The 22988-nt window shown below is 40.3% G+C and overlaps 1 protein-coding gene and 1 long non-coding RNA gene across 9 annotated transcripts in view; one reads left to right on the top strand and one right to left on the bottom strand.

Annotated features, from left to right (window-relative positions):
- BICD1 (BICD cargo adaptor 1) overlaps positions 1-22988 on the top strand; it is a 169714-nt gene that overhangs the window by 79156 nt on the left and 67570 nt on the right. For all 8 annotated transcript variants that reach the window (XM_032105436.1, XM_032105442.1, XM_032105438.1 and 5 more), the window contains exon 2: positions 6171-6383. In XM_032105436.1, coding sequence (XP_031961327.1) covers positions 6171-6383 — 213 coding nt within the window. The remainder of the gene's footprint in view (positions 1-6170; positions 6384-22988) is intronic.
- LOC116442453 lies at positions 5524-18939 on the bottom strand. The gene is made up of 3 exons (XR_004239553.1): positions 18929-18939; positions 12686-12693; positions 5524-5643 (listed from the first exon to the last, which is right to left on the bottom strand). It is a non-coding gene; the product is annotated as an uncharacterized LOC116442453 (long non-coding RNA).

Here is a 22988-nt window from a genome sequence, read left to right as displayed (position 1 = left end):
TGGGTACAATGGAATTTTGATGAATTGTCTCATTCCTTTTGACTTGAGAGACTGTTAAGTGTAGAGACCTTGTTTGTTGTTCTGAGCTGAAAGCTAAACTAGTGATGAGATAGAAAGATGCTCAATCTTCTGCCTCTGCAGAAGAGTTCAGCCTCCTGCTTTGCTGAACACAGGAGGAATCAGACAATCAGCTGTTTTCAGCTAACCTGTCAACCCAGAAGTTCGTGATCTAGTTTTCTTGCCTCTAAGCCCATGCTGATTCAGGCTGTGTTCTCAATCTGTTTTTGAGTTTTCAATCTGCTTCCCTGCGAGGGCTGTCCATCTCACATGCACTATCCTCACAATGCCTATTAATTTTTTTCTTCTGTCATCATTAAGCATGCATCTGCCTGTGTTTTTATTGCAATATGCCAAGTATTTGCATTTGAAGGCTGTAATCACTTCAGTGTTGGCTTCCAAAAGGAAACTATTGACCTGTCTCAGCCATCTTAAATGAACATGAGGAGCTGCATGCCAGCTGCATAAGGATTGAGTCTATGACAAAATTTAGAGGCCAAAAACTTTCCCAGGTTTTAAGAAAGCAGATGTAATATGCCTGGAGCCCATCAATCGCCTCTGCACGGGTACTTTTTGCTGTTGCACTGCTAAGAAACATGTTGGATTTAGACTCAGTGCCACATCACGGGTTATGGAGGAGGCAGTTTTGTACCAACTGATTTTGAGGGAAGGTGTACACCCTGCTTGGCTGCTGCTCCTCTGCTCAGCCTTGCCTAGAGGGGATTTCCTCACAGGCCTCTGTCTGCCACTGATTGCTTCTTAGCAGAAAAATTTCAAAGAACCCTGAGCTTTTGTTAATTAATTTTGGTGGGGAAAAAAGTATGTAGTAAGCTTGAAAAATAAATCTTTTCTGAGAGACACAGAATTGCAAGTGACTAAAGGAATATTTGGTGATAAATGGGCATTCAAGCTGTGCAGCAAAATAAGGCCTGTCCCTGACATTAACCTGTCACATTCCTAGCAAAGATTTCCATCTGTGATGCCATACTGACATTTGATTAGGAAATATCCTACCCTTTTGGATAATCCAGGCTGTTTTTTTCCTGATTTTGTGCTAGGAATGTGGAGGTAACTAATGCATAATACATTCTGCTTGCAGCAAGCTAGCAGCTCAAATAGGTAATCATTTGAACTATTCAATGCTGTTGCATTATGCATCAGAAAAGACTACACTCGGTGTCAAAGCCATAAAGGTAGGCTGCCTGCTTGTCCTGATAGCAGTCAGGTCATGTTTTATTGCTTATTAATCATTGCAGACTAGAAGACTGAATTTCTGTGAAGAGCTTCAGAATTCCATCCCCAGGAGGTGATTAGTAAAAATAAAAATTGAAATTCAGAAATAGCAGCCTTCATTACCTAGTTATGTTTTTAATTGATCTTTTTCATGTGTGCTGCTTTCTACACCTAAATTAGAAACCCAGCTTCGCTTTTTCCTTTCTTTCTTGAAGTGCTAAATATAATTTTTGTTCTAGACATCATTTTTTGTCACTGCACATTAGCTTTCTATTGCTGTTTATATTTATCATATAAATATGACATGTCTGGAACAGTCATATTTTTCTATTGTTCTTTTGCAAATCTGTGCCTGTTTTGTTCCCAGCATTATTTTTGTCATGCTTGTTTGCTTGTGACACTGGAATTTCCATCTGGGGTTGTTTAGAGTTCAGCAGTAAATGGCTTTTTTCCTCCAAAGTTACACCTTTCTGTGTGATAAAATTGACCTCTTCCTTGTGTGCACCCACTTTTACCATCCTTTATCATGACCTCAAATAGTGATCAGTATTTTATTGTTCTCGAAGTTCAAATTTTAAGATGCCTGTAAAAAAATCATTGTAGTGTTATACAATTCTGAGGTCTCAGGATATAGATATATATATATATATATATATATTTATATATAGTTTAATGGTGTCTTGTTACTTGACTTTTACAGCCAATTTATAAAAAAAAAGTATCTTCTAACTCAATCAAGAGCATTCTTTCAAGCAAAATCTTGAGAGAATTGATGGGACCAGTGTCAGGTGAAAATCTGACTGGTCTCTGTTAGGACAGGCTTTGTCAAAGCAGTAAACTTGCCTCAGTGTTTGTAGATGATTTAAGCTGTTGTGCCTACTCTGGGAGCATGCTTGTCAAGGAAACAGAAGCCCTGAAGGGCTACACAGCCCCTTCTGAGTCCAAACTAGAATCTGGAAGATGATGTACTTTGTCAGGAAAGCCCCACACTGTGATTACTGAAACCAAGAGCCACCAAGGGACCAGTAGTGATTTCTAAGTGGTTTTAATGAGGAGTCCCACCAAACACAGCAGCACCATGCTGGAAAAAACAGGGCAATTAACTAATGCATCTGCACAATATAGTATAGCACCTACTTAGAATACTTGAGACCATTCTATGATTCGGTGAAAATACCAAGATCTTATTCAATGGTGAATTCAGGGATCATCTGCATAGTTCTTCCTCTCCCTCAGTGTCATGTCATGTCAAAGGAAAGCTGTTTCTCCAGTCAGGCTTCCATAGCAAGCTGTTATTCCCTCATATACAGTACCATAAAATCTATTCAGCAAACCAGTTTGTATCCAACACTTGCCCCAAATGCAAGTGAACTTCCTATAACTTGCAGTCTGGGTAGTCACCTTCTCATGTGAGCACAGTTACTTGAAATATTTCACATCATAGCAAGGTTATAAGGTTTTATAGATAAGTAAATGTATTAAGCAAATTATTAGAACATGAAATCAAAATAGAACAAATATTTGACTACCAGCTGAAAAGCATTGATATGTGGTTTAATTGAAAAGTGATCAATCTCATGGAAGACTTTAAGTGGGCATGTCTGGAAAGTTTAAACTTTTTGATGTTCTCTACAGACTAAGAAATAGTGAAGCAGAACTTTTTGTTTGCTTATAATTAAAAGGTATTTCATGTTCGTCTCCTTGTTGCATTGATCCGCATAATTACCGTCAATATGGAAAGTGGACTGTGATTGCTTGCTTTCCTTCCCCTGATTTTTAAGATCTTGATAGCAGTTTAAAAAAGAAATTAAATATTATGATATGTGTGAACTGGGACAGGCTAAAAGCCAGTACATGGTGGCTTGGCCATCAAAGAAATGAGGAAGAACTCTTTTACTGTACCAGTGACTGAGTGCTGGGACAGATTGCTCAGGGTTTATGGAGTCTCCCTCACTGGAGATGCTCAAGAACCTTCTGGATGCAATCCTGTGCCATGTGCTCAGGGATGGCCCTGCTTGAGTAGGGGGGTTGGACCAGATGAGCCACTGTGGTCCCTTCCAGCCTGACCCATTCTGTGGTACAGTAACGTTCAAATTCGGTTTCATAAGGAAAAAAAAGCTTATGTGTTTTCTGTAGTCATAGGTACAAGGAACTGTGAACTACACAGTAGTTTTCCACTATACTATGCACCCTTCCCAAAATCTGTATTCATAGCTGTTCTCAAACATCACACATGCTAAAAATGCACCTTCAGTGTACAGTTCAGGAAAATCTGGAGTGCATCTGGAAGGCTGTCCTCACTGTGTACTGGTATTAACTGTAGTTCTCTGGTGGAGAGGGCTCCAGGTAACACTTATTCATGAGCTTCTCCATCCTTGCAAGTCTTACCTGCTCTCCTGCTGTGTTTTGATTTTACCCCTGGAGAAGTGGCCTTTACATTTCTCTTGTAGGGTCTTTATTGGACTGGTGCTTTTTGCTCAGTCTCAACCTAGGAACAGTGAGCCATCTAATGTAAGTATGTAGAGTAAGATAATTTATTAGCAGTGTTCCTGAAACAGTTGTCTTTGATAGGCAGATATCTGTGCCTAACAGTTTCATTAAATTGAATTTCTTGTTATTTGGAAAATCCTATCTGGCAAGTTGCTGACACTTGCTATTTCAGTAACTTACAGCTTTTTGAGAAGACAGCTGGGTTAATACATTATTGAATATTTTTAGAATCCTTTAATGCTGAGTTCACAGGATTCTCCAAGTGAAGTAGACTTAAAAGCTGAGAAGTTTTTGAAGAGAGTTTTACTTTGAAGTTTCTAAGGGGCTGCTTCAGTTCTAGTGCCAGTAAAGCTTAGAACATGTTCTGAAAGGCTATAAATAGCAGCAATAGAACAATGGATTTAATTTGGCAAGTCTTATCAATGGGGAGGCAAAGGATGCCACAGCTTACAGTGGGTACAAATGTGTGCTGTGCTTTGTGGTTTTATAGAACTGGGTAGAAATGAGGCTTTTAGGGATAATTTTTCACTGAAATAGCATGTAACCATGACTCAAATCTTTTTCTCATGTATTGGGACAAAAAAATAAAAACGTCTTTCAGATGTGTTCGCTTTAAGATGTATGAGAGAACTTCTGCCTGTGTCAGGCTAAATACTCTTAACATTAGAAGCCTTCTTTTGTCTTTCTCCAGAATTAGGTCATGTCATTTTCAACTGTCTTTTTTTTTAAAGGTAATGCACTTAAATCAGGTTTTGCTTTTATTTTGTTTTATATATTATTATATTGCTATTTTTATTTTCTTTTTGTGCATCTATTATTTTATTATATATATTTTTTTATTTTATTGTAGTTTTGCTGGGTTTTCCCCTCAGTTTTTCATAGTTAAATGATATCTCCATCTCATCATGTCTACTATCATGGCTTGTACTTTGCTTTCTTCCAGGTTGCTCCAGAGCTGTCAAAAATAACATCAGAAATTGTCACTGAGAAATACTGTCTTATTAAATTGATCAGTGTAAGCCAGTAACAAGAAGACAATCACTGAAAATTATCTCTATATTTAGATGCTTCTCAAACAGTTAACTATTTAGCAGAAGCAGAAAACACTGACTATAAAGGAAATAAAGGGGCTGACACACTGTGTGTTTAGCATCCCTCAAACATAGATTTAAAAGAAACAAAGATTTTAGTTATAGGCTAGCTGTGTTGAAATTAGTTAGAATAAGAGGGAATTTGGGCCCAGCTAGAGTTAATTAAAATAGTTAAGAGAGCTGGACCTGAAATGGTTTTTAAGATGTTAGTAATTGATTACTAAATAATTGATTATTTGTCATTTGTATGTTCGTTTAGCTGTGCTTAGAACGAGGAACAGAAACATTGATAAACTGGTCTAGGGAACAAGGACAATTACCAATTTCCTCCCTCTGTGAGAGCCTGTATAAAAGTCACACAAGAGGAAATTTGGAAGTCACTAAAGTAATTAGGGTTGTTAAAGTTCAGAAAGGTGGAAAACGTCAAAATGAGGGAGATGAGCTTGCTTCATTTATCTGGGACCACTGACCCAATTCAAGACCACCAATTCAATTTAGAGCACACACGAGGCATGCTTAATGACATTAAAGCTCATTTCCATACGAAGCGGAGAATGGGAGGTGTTATAGTTATGAATATGCATTTGTATTTTGGATATTCATAACTCTTGTAAATAAAAGCTTTGTGTTTGTTTGGATTGGGGCCCTGCATCTTAGGGAGCCATCCCACGCAGTGCCTGGCGCCAAATAAACATACACTTTCTAACCCTAAACCGTTAGAGAGCCTTTGTCTGTCTCAGTTGGATGTCGATACTAGATCGATATTCATATTCTAATAAATCATCCCAGAGGTGTAGATGGCCACTTCTTGGTACTCAGCTCATTTATCTTTCTTCCAGGTTATAGGAATATTTTTGCCTACCAGGAGATCAACTCCTATAAGAAAAGATTGTTGGAAAGCAATTCAGAAAAGATTTGTCAGCTATTTATGCTCTTTAAAGCAAAACAAGCGTAGAACATTTATTTTGTGGAACCAGAGAAGAAAGGAGTTTATGAATTATGGGCTGGCCTCGTGCAGGAGAGTTAAACACTGGTGTTAGTTAATGGCCAGTTAGCAGAGCACCATTTTGATCTCAGTGGAGGCTGGCTGGATGGGGGCCATAAATCCCTACTGCAAACGGGAGCAGCCTCAAGATGCTTCGTTTCAGCTGCTGGGACGCTGCTAAGGCAGTGTTTATTTGGTCAGGGTTTGGGGTTTGCAGATCTATCCCATCCCCGCTGGTTGTGCAGCTGCTCGTTACTGTTGATAACTGTTCTAGGGCTTCAGTAGGTTTTTACTGTGCTGTTTTTCCCTTGCAGGCTTTTGGACAGTCCTTCTCTGTTCACCGCAAAGTGGCCGAAGATGGCGAAACACGGGAAGAGACTCTTCTCCAGGAGTCTGCATCAAAGGAAGCCTATTACCTTGGGAAGATCTTGGAGATGCAGAACGAGCTCAAGCAGAGCAGGGCCGTGGTCACCAACGTTCAGGCAGAGAATGAGAGGCTCACTGCTATTGTCCAAGACTTGAAAGAGGTAAATGGGGCTGAATTTCCTTAGGGTGTCATGGATAACATGGCTCTGAGTAAAGAAAATATTATAGGAAGTAAAAATTCTCACCTCCTAGCCTGTGATCTTCCCAGAAACCACATGGCCTGAGAAGGCTACAATTTAGAAAGAAGGAAATATAACTTTTGTTGTTTTTATACAACACCACCTTACAAAGATGATAAAATCCAATTCAAGAAGCTATAATTTCCTAAGCAGCCTTAATATTTTGCATTGTATTTTTTAGTACTGAATTTTACATAAACACATTTTCTGCACACTTCTGGCATTCAGGCAGCTCTTCTCTTTTCCAGTATTCACATAATTTTTCAGGTATTTGGGACTGCCTAGAATTAAATTAGGCTTTTGCTGGTTTTCTTCTACTGTAAAGCAAAATTAAAATGCATGCTTATATTTAGAAAATGGGTAACAGTAAGGAAGTCAAACGTAATTACTGACCATATGAGACGTTCAATAAGTTTGATGGAGAATTTAGTAACAATTAATAAATTGCCTTTCCCCCTTGGAATCTGGAAGTTACAGAATGTAGCAGAACTACTGCGTGCAGGGGAAGGCAGCACTTGGAAATGAGCCCACATCTTCCCTGCATTCCCCAGGAATGCTTACACTGTAGGGATTCTCCCCACTGCCCAGCTGCTGGAGGAGATATTTTTGATGTGATTCTGGAAAGTGATTATTCAATGCATTAATTTGTTAATATTAATGATTACCACGTTTTCTGTAGTTGAATGGAATGGCATCCTTTTAGCCTACAGAAAGTCCTGGAACAGGGTATCCCTGGAACTGAGTCCTTTACTCTCCTTGAACGTTCTTGCTTAATGGTTGTACTGGGCTTGCCCATAATGCAGATCAGATTTCAGGAAGAAGTACATACATGCCATTTGTTCCCATATTCCAATTAAAATATGTGATTGTAATTGCTGTTGCGGTGGTTAACAAAACAAAATCAAATATATTTTAAATTATTTTTGATATACTTGTCCTAAAATCCTATCCAAAGTTATCTTGGTGGCAGACAAGCAGCTGCTGACATGCCTACCTGCTTTGTTTAGCTCACAGGTCCTTTTGACTTGAGGTTCACACACAAATGAACAACCAAGTTAGAGAAAATACACTTTTGTCTTTGTACTCGATTCTTTTCCTCTGGGGTCTCCTTGGGATTCCTTCAAATGCAAATCTCCCTTCCATTTTCTCTCATGGTTATTGATCTGTATTTGTTCAGGAGGCAGTTTTGGTACCTGTTGTCCCTGGAATATTGATTGTCCTCATTTCCTTGGAGATAATAGTAGCCCCTAGTGTGAAGCCAACTGCAATTATTTCCTGCTCTAATGCTAAATAGAAACAAGCCATAGTAGTTAATTAAAGTGCAATAAAGGAATTTACCTGAATAAAAATAAGGCTGGTAAACTGATAGTTATTATTAAGATGATGTTGCACCCTGAGTATCAAGTCCTTTACTGCGTGGAACTTTTATTTTTGTCTTACTACAATCAATGTACTTAAACATTGGGATATGGGATATAAATATAAATGGGATATAAATGGGATAAGTGCAGTCAGTTCATTACACCACATGCTATTATGATTAATTACTTGAATAATAATAAGAGATAGAGGGTGATTGTCACTTACTTCGGGCTCTTTGTGATCTTTTCACACTGAATTACGCTGGTATTTCACCTTGTGCTTGAAGGAGTCTCACCCTTGTACCCAGCCTGGTATCCCTTGGTCCTATGGCTGTGATGTCCAAGTTACTGCTGAAATGAGATGACCTTGTCCTGTAAGTGTTTATGAATTTTGTCTGCTTTGTTCTGCTTCCTGCAAGTAGGGAAAAGCAGACTAAACTTACTCCAAATCTTGACAGCTACAAAGGGGAGGAAAAAAAGTATGAAGTGGCTGGTATGTTTTGGGGTAAAGTCAGAATTAGATGCTGCCGTGGGTGGAGTGCTACAACAAGGAAGCAGTTTGTCTCTTTAGGCAGTAAATTTGGAAATCTAATTAGAGAAAAAAATGAAAGAAAAAAGATGATCTTCATGTGGGCTTCTGTACTGAGTGATGCAAAGAGAGATTGGTAGATTCTGGGCATAAGTTACCTGATTGTATCCCGTCTTCTCCCCTCCCTGCCCACTACCTCTTTCCCTCAAGAAAAACATGCTTTATAGTTGTTTTTTAAGCCTTAATAAGACATCTTATAAACTAAACAAACAAATAATTCCTTTCTCCTTCAGTCATAATATAAAGGTTTGAGTAACTGCTGTGTGGTTCTGGGAATAGTGTTTTTGTGTGGATGCCAGAAATGTGTGGCAGTTTCTCCACGCATTCAGCCACTCAGGATACTGAAGACTGATAGGTAGGTTTTCAAACAATGACCCCTGTTATTGGTATTGCATTCCTAAATAATACACTCAGGGCTTCTCCACTCCCCAGCCAGTCGTGGGAGTTATCTGATGAATACATTCTGCTCTCTGAATGTGCACAAAAATCCATAGTCATATGAATGTGTATGAGCATTTTCTGAACCATCAGAATGCACTCACATGAATGCTGATGACTTTTAGGAATCCTGGGAATTCCATAGCCCGGAGGTTAAAAATTCATACGTTTTAGTAAGTATCTGCCTTACAGTCACAGCTCTGATGTCTGCAGGGCAGCTTGACCTGGATCTCCCTTGCTGTAAAAGGGAATGTATCTGTTGGTGATTGAGAGACAGGAGGCAGCTTGATGCAAGCAAAAGCAGTTTATTGTTTCTGCAGTATGGCTTATATACTCTTACAGCCTTTGGACAAAACTTTCCACTACCTTAATAAAAAACACAACATTCATGTTTCCTAGCAGTATTGATTAACTACTGTCTTGCATGATTTCTCCTAGCGAGGCACAATGTAATACATAACGTTGCTTCTGCTTTCTTCAAGTCCTTGTTTGCCGTTCCCAGGGCTTGTGGCCCACTAAGGTTAAAATGTCCACATCATTTACCAACTCTGCAGAACTTTCTGCTCGACTTCCCAACTGTCTCTCCATGTGTATCAGGCTCAGGTCTCTGGAGATTATGCATCTCAGACTGCAAAAACAAAAACTGATCTCAGTGCCCATATCTTGAAAGGGTTTTGTTTTTAAGAACTTGATCAGGTGTTTCACCCTCATGGGGAATGATGAACCAAGAATCTCTGTACATAGATAGCTTTCTACTTCATGTTAAAATGATTAAAAGAGTAAAACACCACCAGCTTTATTTTTGATGTAATAAAAATCCTTAGAGTGTTGGATAGGAGTCTTATTAACAATCACCTAACTAAATAAAATACACATTTTGGAAAGCTGGTAGATTTTTTTTCTCCCACCAAGACCTCAGATAGGGAATGTAGGCTGTTTAATTTGAGCCAAAAATACACATATTTTAAAACTGGGGCCAGAGAGATAATATTTTGGCAGTCAGAGACCAGATTTACAAAATCTGTATGTTAGGCATCACACATTTTATGGTAGATGGCCTCTCTGTATGAAGAGATCGTTATGGTTGTTTGATCATGTAACCTTCTCTAACAGTGTATGAATTGTCCTCATTTATTATAAACATTAAAGAAATACTTTTCCTGGAAAACATCTTTTAAAAATACAATCTTTTATCCTTTTCTGATTTTCTGGAATCTGTTTTTCTCCTATTTAAAAGCACTGTTCACTTATAGTTGGGAGATGAGTAACTTTATTTCCATTTGTGCCACTGAAAAGCCTTTTCTTATGGTGACTATAAGCCCTTCATAGGTACATGAAGATGAAATCATCACCTTGAGAAACTGATAGCTGACAGAGGTGGTTGTGAAAGCCCAGATGACCTAGCTCAGAAGCTGGAGAAAGCTCTCTGCCCACAGACAGGAAATCTCCATATAGAGGTGATGTCTGTATATATTCCTCCATCATGGGAAGGCTGAATAACTTGGAGCTTGGCATCTGACTCAAAACAGGTGGCAACTGGAGGGGAAAAAGAACGAGGCAAAGATGAAGCAGGTGAGACTGTAGAAAATGGAGATAAAGAGGGATGGTACAGTTCAGGTTTTGTACGTGTTATGAGACTAGGTGAGGAGTTGTTTGGGGTGGGTAGGTGTGAATGTTTTGGTGTCTGAAGGGGCAGGTATGGATCAGCTCTTTCTTCCCATTAAGACTAGTGAAAATGAGAAAGCTAGGAAGAAAGGGGTTAAAACTCATAGGCTCTTTACTAAAAGTCACTGCAGCAACTGCAGGGATTGCAGAAAGAAATGGGCACCTGGGTACCTGCTGTCTGTGAGATAACAGATGAACAGGGAGGTTTATGTGATGACAATATTAATGGGCCATAGAAACAGCACACACCTGGGCTTCTGGAGGGCAAAAACAGGAACGAGGGCAGCGGAAGAATGGGTGGAGGGAAAAATACAAATTTATGATGCATTATTTGCTGAAAGCAGGTGAAAAAATGTCAAAGGTGAAATTGTGCAGCCTCGCTGCCCTTGAAATCCATAGCTAAACATTTATTCACTTCAGCAGTACAAAAATATGGCAGTACAAAAATTAGCAGTTCATGCTAATCAGAAAATGTATGGGCATGGTAGCCTGGATTTTTTTGAGGGGAACTAATGTTTGAAAGCAGAAAAAATTTACAATCCTAGTCTTCAAGTTGACTTTCCTCTAAAGAATTATATATTAAGAACTAGACTTTCTATATTAAATGTGGCTTAAATCATAATTGGCTGTTGCCTATTTAGAAATTATAGTTTTTCAATCTGAAAAAATAAGGTTTTTTCTCATTTTATAATTTCGAGTAAATTAGGTGCCTAAATTTCCACCTTCTGTAAAATTTTCTGTCCATCTAAAGGTCTGGCTTGGCCTGAGGTCTGTCACTACTCTGTTACTGCATGTTGAGCACTGCTGAAGGAGCTACTGTGATCTTCCAAGGAGAGGTTTCCCAGCTGACCTCCTCATCCAGTGATGTCCTTGCACACTCTGGTTCTGTGATTGTGGCGAGGTTTGGGGCTCCAGTTTATTCTCTGTTCTTCTTTCTCTGAAGAAAGTGCCCTAGCAGTCAGCTGGCAGATGCTCTTTGTTCCTTCAGATGTTTCACATGGTTGGGAGATAGTATTTTGTGGGTCAGGGAGAGTGGGACCAAGCAAGCTGATGACAATGACTGTAGCCTAAAGGCTAAACCACTCAGATGGGAATAGGGAACAAGTTCTCATCCCTGTTTCAATTAATGCTGGATAAGAAATACTTAAATATTCATTGGGGTGGAGACCAGAACCCCAGCTGCTCCTCTGTGAGGTGGCAGCCCTCAGCAAAGGCTGCCTCCATCCCTCGGAGGAGTGTGGTCCACAGCCTTAATCTCCCATGGCTGTGACCTAACTGATGAGCTCTTGGAGGGAGGTAACCCTGGGTAACCAAGTAAGGTGACTTTTACCAACTCTGCATTGAAAAAAGACAGAAAAGCTAAGTCTGGGAGAGGAATCACTGCTAGGAATTATGTACTGCAGGAAGAACCTTTTGTTTGCTTGGCTGTAGTGACAAAGCTAGCGAGCTCTCTTCAGTTTTGACAGCTTGCTTTTCTAGTAGTTGTCTAATTTTACGCATGCACAGCATAGGGAGCCTGTGATTGTGCTCTGGTGATTACCCCAGACAGTGAAGTGATTTAAGGGACTGCAGTGGTGCATCTGACCAAGCAGCATCCTTACATGATCTTGTCTGCTCCCTTGTGGTGTTGTCCCGTGCTTTCAAGTGTCTGCATCAACAGACACTCAATGTACTCCAGGATGGAAGTTTGTTTTGGCATCTACACCAGTTCAAGAAAGCTTGCATTATAAATATTTATCTGCTTGCTAATATTATGGTGGCACTTTCAGCAATGGCTTTGTATCATGACCTGGACCAGGGGATTGAGTGCACCCTCAGTCAGTTTGCGGACAACACGAAGCTGGGCAGAAATGTTGATCTACTGGAGGGCAGGATGGCTCTGCAGAGGGATCTGGACAGGCTGGATTGATGGGCTGAGGACAACAGAATGAGGTTTGACAAGGCAAAGTGCTGGGTCCTGCACCTGAGCTACAGCAACCCCATACATCACTACAGACTTGGAAGACAGTGGCTGGAAAGCTGCCTGGTGGAAAAGGGGTGCTGGTTGACAGCAGCTGAGCACGAACCAGTGTGTGCCCAGGTGGCCAAGAAGGCCAATGGCATCCTGGCTTGTGTCAGCAGTACTGTGGTCAGCAGGACCAGGGCAGTGATTGTCGCCCTGTACTCAGCACTTGGGAAGCTACACCTTGATTCCTGTGTCCAGTTTTGTGACATGAAAGACATGACAAGAAGGACATTGAGGTGCTGGAGCAAGTCCAGAGAAGGCAGTGGATCTGGTGAAGGATCTGGAGCACAAGGTCTGTGAGGACCAGCTGAGGGAGCTGGCGTGTTTAGTGTGCAGAAAAGGAAGTTCAGAGGGGCCCTTATCACTGTTAAACAGCTTCCTGAAAGGAAGCTGTAGCAAGGTGGGGACTGGTGTCTTCTCCTAAGTAACAAGCAGTAGGACAAGAGGAAATGGCCTCAAGTTGTTGCCAGGGGAGTTTAGATTGAATATTAAGAAATAATTCTTCACCACAAGAGTGGTCAAGCATTGGAATAGGCTGTCCACAGAGGTGGTGGGGTCACCTGGTGGCATTTAAAACACACGCAGATATGTCATTTGTGGGTGTGGTTTAATGGTGCACTGGCCATGCTGGGTTAATGGTTGGACTTGATGATCTTAGAGGTATTTTCTAACCTGAATGATTTTATGATTTTTAGTAGGAGAATAATTAAGAAAATATGCTGAAGTGTTCAACATGACCGTTGTTAATGGTGTTTTGGTCTTAATAATGTACCTTAATGCAAGCACTGCTTTTTGAAAAGAAGCTGTAGGATCTAGAGCAGCCCATGGACATGACTGGGGGTGTCAGAGAAATAGAGTGGAGCTGGGTGTGATAGAGAGATGGCAGAACTGTTCCTCCTGTCAGGAGGGTGCTCACATCTCAATTTAGGGCATTATTAGCATAGTCAGTAGAGTTGATGGTATTTTCATTCCTTTGTTTTGGAAGTTACTGTCAGCTGGGTAGAACCAGCTCTAAGTTAGGCTGATAATATAAATGTGTTACTTTGTCCAGTGAGAGGTGTTTTTATTTTCTCTCTCCTGTATTTAGAAAAGCCTGCCATAGGGACATTGTGCCAGGCCACCCCACCCTTGTAAATGTTTTTCCGTCTTTAGCTGATAGTGTTAATGGGTGAAGGTTTTGCCTTTAGAGGCTGCAAAATTTGCTAAAAATATATTGTTTCCTTCTGCTTTCAGGAAAAATTTCAGATGGAGCTTTATCTGAAACAGTGCCTGTTAAATGGTTTCCTCTGCTCTTTACGTGTACTTTCCCTGTTCACAGGACTTCTGAAAAGAAACAAAATTATTTTCTTTGTCTTGGAGACAAAAATACAGCAAGCTGTGACTTGTAATCCTACCAAATCTCTCTTATGCTGTGGATTAATGGGTATACTAATAGACCGATGCTGTCTCTCTGTCAGAGAAAGAGCTCCCAGCATAGGCAGCAAGACCAGTTGACTGCTTCTAAGTGTCCTTATTAACAGACAAAGATTTAATTACAAATCTGCCATTCAACTCCATCTTCCTACTTAGTTACCACCAAACACTTTTTTGGGTTCTTGCTTCACATTTTGGCTGACAAGCCAAAGGTGAATCCAAAAGTGGCTGGGGTAAGATTAACCTTTTTGTTTCCTGAAATGTGGTTTATAATCCTAAATTGCTACAATCACTCATAAGATGGTTGTGTTTCCAAGTTTGTACTCCTCATAAGCACCAACTGTAATAGCATTGGAAGGTCAAGAGCTCAGGATAAATACGTTTTGTTGTGGCACTGTTTTCTCAAGGTAACCATCAGCTTGTTGTTCTGCTGTTCTTACCCTCAAATATACTTGCGAGCCACCAAAAGCATCTTTGAGTGGTTGTGTTTCCTGTTAATGAGCCCAAACAATGATTTTGGATATAAATTTGGGATTTGACACATTCATGACACTGTTTTCTTTGGCAAAGTTCAGGCATTTAGCTCTGCTGGGAATAACAGAGTCAAACAATGGACACTAGGGAGGTCAAAAAAAGGCCAAGTGGGATAATGGAGCATAACCAAGGGACTGTTGCATAAATACAGAGTGCCTTATTAAAAATACTCAAATTCCCAGCTCCTTCTTTCAGAAAAGGGGCCTCAAATAGAAGATGAAAGAGGGTGTACTTTCAGCTGCCCTTGGTAATCTTTGGGCAGTAATTAATCAAATCAGGATCTGGCAGTGCTTGTTCTTACATAAGTTCTTTGAAAGAATGACCCCTTATTTGTGCCTAGGTGGTGCCAAATCCCCCCTTGTGCAGGCTATTGAGTGAGCACGTGCTGAGAGGACAGCTCGGGAAGCCAGAGGTATTACCTGGGTTTAAAGAAGAGGGAGGTAAATTTCATGGAGTACTGGGCCATCAGTGCTGCTGCTACCTGAAGATCCAGTCCCACTGCCCAGGGCTCGTAGGGGATGCCCGGGAAAGCATCTTTGCATAACATCCCTGTTTCACAGGTGTCACACACCAGTGGCTGCTTGGATGTTGGGCTAGCAGCTCTCTGAACTTGTCAAAATGGTATTTTCTTTTTCTTTGTGGCTTCTACATTTTTAAAATGCATAACTTTTCTTGCTTTTGTTTCTAGATGAGGAAGCCCTCTTAAGAACTTCTTGTGCTGACTCATTCTTTTTGGTATTAATTTGCTAGTTAAAAATAACTTGGGCTTTTGTCTATTCAAGTGGTGTGGAGTAAGATGGTTTTTGGCAGTGCTGGATTAGCTGCCTTGCCAGTTTTTACACAATCCTTGCAATGTGATCTGGACTCTCAGGAGCAAGAGCCCAGGAGCTGTGTTGACTTCTACCTTGTGACTTCATTCATTTGCCTGGGATTAAGTGGGAAAGGAAGAATACCCTGGTGCCAGACTTTCTGAAACTTGGGTCCAAAAGCTTCAGCAGCCTTCCAGATAAAGTAAAGGCATAAGGAGAAGGAGAAATTTTTGCTGAAAGTCCTCACTGCCTGAGTGCATAAGCAAATTGAGCATAAATTGGGGTGACATGTATCACTGATAATGAATATTAAACAATGAATGAAGGTAAATTTGTTGCCCCCGTTCCAATTAATTTTCTTTGATTTTTTTTTTTTTTTTTTTAAATATCCTGAGCTGTTTTCAATTTAAAAAAAAAAAGATAGTTAAAGGCTCCCTGAGAGACTAATGTTGTTATTCCCAGTCATTTAGCGTTAGATGTGCCTGGTAATTGTTGAATGTTTTATGCCTTCAGTACTCATTGGGATTACAGAACAGGAATCTGGATGTATTCCCAGCAATTGGTACACAAGCGGTGTGGTCACATTTCTCTTCTCCTGGGAATCCACACATGCACTGTAGCCCTGCATGATTGTACCTTCTGTTGTTGATTTTCTCCTGTTCCCTGCATGTGGATGCATCACTGCCTGTTTTCCTTCCTCCTAAACCTTTTTGCTCATTATTAAGAAGTACAGAATGGACAGCACTGACTGGTCATTGGTTCAGAGATGAGATCCACCAAATGAAACTGAAAAACCTAATGATCTCTACTGGAGCTGTGATTAGTACTTGGACTTTGAGGGAAACTCATGGGTGCTAATCACATGTGGATAATAATTACCAGCCAAGGTGCTTGAGCTTCAACACCTGCTCTTACTTGTTTAAAACCCACATTTATTTTCAGTCTATTTTTTTTTTCTTGTCTTTTAATCAATACTGATTTATTTGTAAGGGTTTCTCCTGGGATTTACTAGGTAATTTTGGGAAATGGGATTTACCTTTTCCTGGGGATATGTCTTGGTTGCCAGGACATGGAGCATTGCATGTGACCTGACCCCAGAAGTGCATGATTTGTGAGGTGCAATCAGAGTGAGATGGAGCAAAACACATCTAAATTATGCCTTTGGATAGTTAGCAGCTACTAAAGAGATTTTTGGCAAAAATCTCGTACCAAACAAAAAGAAACTGCATAGAATCAAAACCTGTGAAACCATGAAATGTATAAGAAAAGTCAGCATCTTTGGGGTTTATGTTTTGTGCTCTTTATGCTGTCATTTTCTCATTTGGGTTCATTCAGACTACATCTTACAAAACAGAAGTCTTTTCTGTGTGGCAATGTGAGGCTATCCTTAAACATGGCCCTCTGTGGGGCAGGTTCTTCAGTTCCCCATTTCTGCCTCAAAACCTCAAACTCATTACCAGTTTGTTATTGGTATGAAATCATTAATAAGTTCTTGGCTCCCATCATCTGTACTAATTGTGCTTTCTACAACAAACTCTGTCCTCAAGGGGAGCATTTGTAAGAGGAAGGTGACAGAAGGGTGAACAGCAAGAGCCTCAAATATGCCACTTCTTTTTCTCCCTTTGCCCTTACTACAATATATGAGACAAGCTGGTTATTTTTAGTTATTCTCAACAGTCAGTGCCAGTCAGCATCCAGGAGGTGGGCAGCAGGTCAGGCAGAGGTCAGACAGTGTTATCACCCTTTCATTGTGATGGTCAAATCCACTCTTAAGCTTCAGGATTGAGAGAAATGCACTTTTGCTGGCAAATGTTTTAGATGTGTACGTGCAGATGCTCATACGTAATCAGAGCTTGTCTGCTTCTATGATGTTATTGTTAAAAAAACCCCCATCAAATAGGTAGGACTAGATATGAATGCAATTTTTGCCTTCACTGCTCATTCATTCTGCCTATGTAGCCTTTCCTCTCCTCCTGAAGCACAGTGTGTTGGCTCTTTCAGCTAAATGTGCCTTGAAGGCATCATCGCAGAGCTGTGATTTTTCACTTCAGTGAAATGATTGGGCTGTCTGCTCTGATACTCACGGTGAACTCTACGTGAAGAGTGGCTGTGGCATTACAGTGTCAGCTTAGAGTGGGGTGGGTTAAAAATGGGTCATTTCCCACCAGTCCTGCACACCTAGTCACGAAAAGGGGATCCAGAGGCAATGCTCTTCACAAATGCAACACTGTGAGGTTTGGCTCATGTATCGGGTTTTTTACATTTTTTTCTTGGGGTCCCTTTTGTCTTGTTTTCCCAAGGGAAGTGGCAACACAACAGCAGTGAGAAGATACAGGATTCTGGTTCTTAGTAGCTGAATGCATAAAATGTCAAGGGTAAAATTCTGGTCAGTGCGGAGGAAGGCAAGTGTTTCTTTCACAAACAGCTTCTCTCACATGCCATGACTGTCTGCCCTCACCGGATGAGGAACGCAGAGAGACACATAAGAAAAGCAAGGAAGAAAAAGTAAAAAATTCCAAGAAATAGGTGCAGACGGGGATTGATTGTCAAATAAATGGGAATATATTAAAGGGAAAAACCCAATATTTTGGTCTATATCAAATCAGCAACAAGGTTTCCTAAAGTCACTCTGCCTTGGCTTGCTCCAGAAATCTGAGAGGAAAACGATGTCCTTGGTTTGTTGTCCAAGACATAAATGCAGTGAGGAAGAAGGACTGAATCTGCAGACCCCTTTGCAAGATGTTCACAGACACTTTGTAAAGCTGGAGCTCACCTTATTTTGGCAGCAATTCAAATTGCCATTTTACTATTTAAGCAGCTAAGACATAGCTATAGATGTAGATTTATTTGATTGGTGTTGTTTTGATATTAATTTTATTGAAGATCTTTGAGTCATCATCAGAATATTTTAGTTTTGGAGGCTAGGATGTACAGCTGTTTTTCATGCAACATGGTTTGCCAGTGGTGATTTGAAGTCAGCCCCTTGACAGCTTTCATATATTCTTTTTGCATTGTTTTATGTTTTTATCCATTGTAAATGCTTTTGAAAAGCCAATTACGAGTTTTACATTACTACTTCTCTTGCCCTCTAGAATTTATGACTTACTCTTTCTTCCTCTTAACCTGACTACCTAATTTCTTCCCACCAAAGCTGTTGTGAGATGGAGCTTTATGCCAGAGTCATAACTGCCATAACTCTGTTTTAAAATAAATCACTTTATAGGCTGTAAGTGAAATTGAACCTTAAATTGCTAATAGAATTTAAAAACACTTCTGTATTGTTAGTCCACTTGAAATTACATTAACTTCTTCGAGGGAAAGAAGTAATGACAGTGCATGTTTTGAAGTTTAAAAAGTGAAAAAAGTTAGAGTATTAGGAAGGAAAAATAAAACTAGGGGGGTCTTTAAATTTAAAATGAGAAATGCACAACCTTGGTGGTGTTTCTGTTTAAGAAAGCCTCCTCCTTTTAGCATGTTATCAAGAGTAATGAACTTTTGTTTTGTGGTCAGCTCTAACACAGGACAGCTGCACTACCTGCCTTGTGCTGAGTTCAGGCTGTGGATTGCCTAGGCGAGCTAAGGACCAATTTTCAGGAATTCAATGCATACTATTACCTAGCTTCTCAGTAAGGCAAGGAAAATGAACTACCAACTCAGCTTCAGCAACATTTATCTTTTATGATGCACTTTGAGGAAACATACTTCCTTATCATACCCACTAAATGCATGTTACAAAATGAAATGCTGAAGTTCCCCTACCACAGTCTATATTTTTCTCCTTAGCTGCATTCAGAAATATCAAAGATACCGATTCTTTGCACAGTCAGAATAACCACTGCTACAGCCTCTGTAACTCTGTGCCTTGAGGCAGAAAGAGCCATGATCATCTATTTAAAGGCTGGATAGTTAGCAAAAAAAGGTTGGGTTTTGACTGCAACTGGAAAGCTCCTTGCAGCTGGAGCTGCAAGGTTGCAAATATATTGGAGATTATTTTCATCCCTGTTGTCATGTCATTAGAAATCCTGGCAATAACTCAGAGTGAACTGGAGAGATAATCTTTCTTTTCAAGAAGCAAATGCAAAGATTGGTTTATCATTCTGTTTCTCATATCATATTGCACTGACCTCTTCCTCAAGGGTTGTAAGCAAGTCCAAGACATTAAAAACAGAATAGGCTGGTTTCTTCTTTATTACATGCTCCTGATTAAGGAAATTTACCATGGCTATTTCTCTTCTGTCCAACGCTACAGCAAAATATATAAGCTACATGTGTTATAAGCTACACCATCTTGCAATACTTGTCTTATTACCGAAACCTAAAACCACAGTTAGCTTTTGTTACATGTGTTTAAGCATTTTTCTTTAACATGGGTTTTTAATGCTGAGTTTTATAAGGCAATTACTTCTCTTAGTTGTACCTTGTAATAGTGGAGGCAGCTCTAAGCATCATTTCCATCCAAGGTCCAGAAGGTCGAGTTATTTTTAAATCTGGTGCTGAGCTGAAAAACAGTGCAGGGCCTATAAAGTTGTCATTCAATGGGATGGTAAAATGGGTTGTGAAAGCAGCAGTAAAGTAAAATACACACAAGTCACTTCCTCCACTGAAGCACATAATTCAGGGTCTGTTGGGGTGAGGAGCCATGTGCCTTCTCCTCTTCTGGCTTTCTCTTTCCGTGTCCTGTCTGTAATCCATTAGAGACTTTCATTATTTCAGCATGATTGGGGTTAACTTCTAAACATGATTTATTGCTGCTTTCTCTCATAAATGCATATAGGAGAAAGTTTCACAAAGGCTATCTGCACTTCAGGCGGCTCTCTTGAAAGCTGTTTCTTGCATAGGCGAAGTTACAGCATTTCAGGGAGTGGGTATCCAGAGCCAGCCCTACAGCTGCCAGCTCCAGCTGTAGGCACACCTGGAGCCACTTTCTGTTCAAGTTACAAAGCATTATATACTTTTCTTTGCAGAGTATCTTAACACATAACAACCAATAAGCACCATACACAATACCTTTACATTTGCCTATAGCCTATCATAGCTACCACCATCACCATAATATACTCTTTATTATCCAATCACAAGAGTAAGTAAGTTACAATTTAAGCTTACAGTAGAATATTCTCAGACCTCTCTTCTTCTTCTTGCTACATCAACATTTCTTGTTTGCCTGCCATATCTCTCTTTTTGGTAAAGACATGTTTTCTATTTGCTTATGCTCCTCTTGAGACTTATTTACTTGGTGAAAAACATGTCTTTGTTTGTAGTCACATACCTTTGTCCTACTCCTAAAAATCTCCTTCCAGCTCCTCTCCAACCTTTGCCTTCTCAGTTACTCAGCGATCAGTGTTTCAGCAAAACATCTTTTACTCTATACCAAAACTTGCTTTCATTTCTACCTCATCCCCAGTTTCTACATTCAGAGCTCTTTCTGCCAAGCCTACATACCTGTGAAACTTTCTTACCAAACTTTCATCCTTCCCAACAAATACAGAGATGGAATTTGTGTTTTCAGCTAGCGTTACAGTGGGGATCCTGCAACACGTGTATCAGACAACGAGGCCCGTGGAAAAGAAATATCTATGGACTGATTCTTGCTAGATGTTTCAGAGATGTTTATTTCTCCAGCCGCATGGCCGGGATCTGCCGAGGAACTCCTCAATCAGGGGACCCGAGGGTCCTTCTGCCCGCGCAGGGGAACACAAAACATCCAATGGGGAACGAGGCTGACCAGGGGCAGGGAAACCCCGTGTTTCCCCCCAGGGCCCCTCTCCCAGGACCACATGACCACAAGCTCGGATATTCTCCAGCTAGATTGGGATTTTTTTTTCTTGCTGTAATTTTCAATTTATCATGTGGGGTTTTATTGCACAGCCTTGATAGCCTATTATTGCTCAACCAAGGAGGGGGGGGGAAGTTAATTTGGTCTGAGAGAAATTGTATATGAAGTAGACACTTTGATTTTGGTGTGAGAGAGGTTGTATATGAAATAGACATATTGATTTCGGTTTTAGGAAGCACTTTCTTGTTCTCCAGAAGATTAAAAAAAAAATTATTTATCATTTTCCTACAGTCTATTTAGAAAATACCAATAAGCACTGAAGCACTAATCTGACTCTTCGGCAAAGTGCACCTGTAATATGAAGTGTCTCTCACCCTCCCCTTTCCTCCCATGCTGCAGCTCCTACTGATGTGTGTGGTGTTCATGAAGTTGGCCAGCTGAACAGCAAGTCCATTGCAGTACCAGTATCCAGAATTTTCACTTACCTTGGAGTGAGAAGCTTTGCTGAAAGATAAAAATGTCATTTATTTAAATAACTTTTGTAGCTAGATAAAGAATAAGCAAATTCTTTTAATAGCTGAGATCGTTTTCCCAAGGTGAACGTTTTTCTATATTTACCTACTTAATTTTTCTCAAAAGAGGCCTCAAACTTCCTTTAAAGCAAATTATTCATCACATATCTTTGTCACACAGTCCAAGCCACGTTCCACCCCTTCTCTTAAATGCAGCCAGATTTGAGATGATGTTGTCCTGGGAGGCTTAACTGTGATGATGGAGATGTGTCTGGGTGTGCAGAGCTCCCTCGTGCATGGCTGGGCTTTCAGAGGGCACTGACTGCAAGAAATGTGGTCCTAGCAGAGGCTTCTTGTGCTGTTGAGTAGCTGGCTGGGAGCACTTGGGGCTTATTCAAAGAGGATTTTTCTCCCAGAGGAGATGGATGAATTTCCTGTAGTTCCAGCATGACTTTTCTGGGACTGGATAAGCAGAACAGCAGTCAGGTTCTGAGGGGACATGGATGTGAAAGAAAACCAAAACCACTAATAGAGCATCTTTGCTGATTAAGATAATGACCACTAAGAGGTTGCATCTGGGCCTTGTCTCTGGATTGATGGGATGCTAGGCTTTTGTTTGTTTGTCAAGATTGCTGCTGTGTAAGGTAAGTAGGATCGGAGTTGGTGTTTTAAGAGGAGCTAATGAAAAAAAAAAATCATTCAAAGCTGATTCCAGGTCTTTTTTTCAGCCAGGAAATGGCTTTTGCTGTTGTTTCTGAGTAAAGGGAGAACTATAGGCATGTCTTGTGGACTCAAACATCTTTTCTGTGCATCCCCTCCCAGGAGGACTGTCTTCCTTTCCTTACCTGTGCATTATTGACTTTCAGTATATTTTACAGCCTTATGCTTTTAATAATTTTGTGCCTTACTCAGACTAGATACATGCATTTCAACTATTCTCGGTGTAAAAATAGCCTGAAGGCAAACTCGGGCATATACTGCATCTTCAACTTAGTTAAGAAACTCCTTATTCAGAGAATGCAGTAGTTATGCCCTCCAGCACTGTGCTGTTATAGAAAAAAAATCATCATCCCTCAGCTTTGTGCACTTTTCCTGATTCAAGGACATTAAACCTCACAGTTATTGTCAAAAAATGAACGCAAGGTTTGCATTGGACCAAAGTTCTGCAGCACAGAAAACATTTCCAACCTTCTTACATTGCGAGAGTTATCCCAGAAGGCTTTATTTTCCCTCTAAGGTATGGCCAGCAGGCTACAAGAAGCCTCTTAGTTGGTGCCGGTCCTGACTCGAGAAGCTCTGCTCCAGTCTGTGGTCTTATTTGATTTCTTCTTTTCTAATGTTCATGTGAGGGATAAGCTTTCAAGACCTTAAGTGCTTGTGCTTTCTCCCCTCCCCTCTTTTTACATCAGCTGAACTATATCTAGT

The sequence above is a fragment of the Corvus moneduloides genome, chromosome 4 (assembly GCF_009650955.1).
Source record: "Corvus moneduloides isolate bCorMon1 chromosome 4, bCorMon1.pri, whole genome shotgun sequence".
Lineage (NCBI taxonomy): Eukaryota > Metazoa > Chordata > Aves > Passeriformes > Corvidae > Corvus > Corvus moneduloides.
The sequence above is the reverse complement of the archived record's forward strand: the minus strand, read 5'-3'. Positions and strand labels throughout refer to the sequence as shown.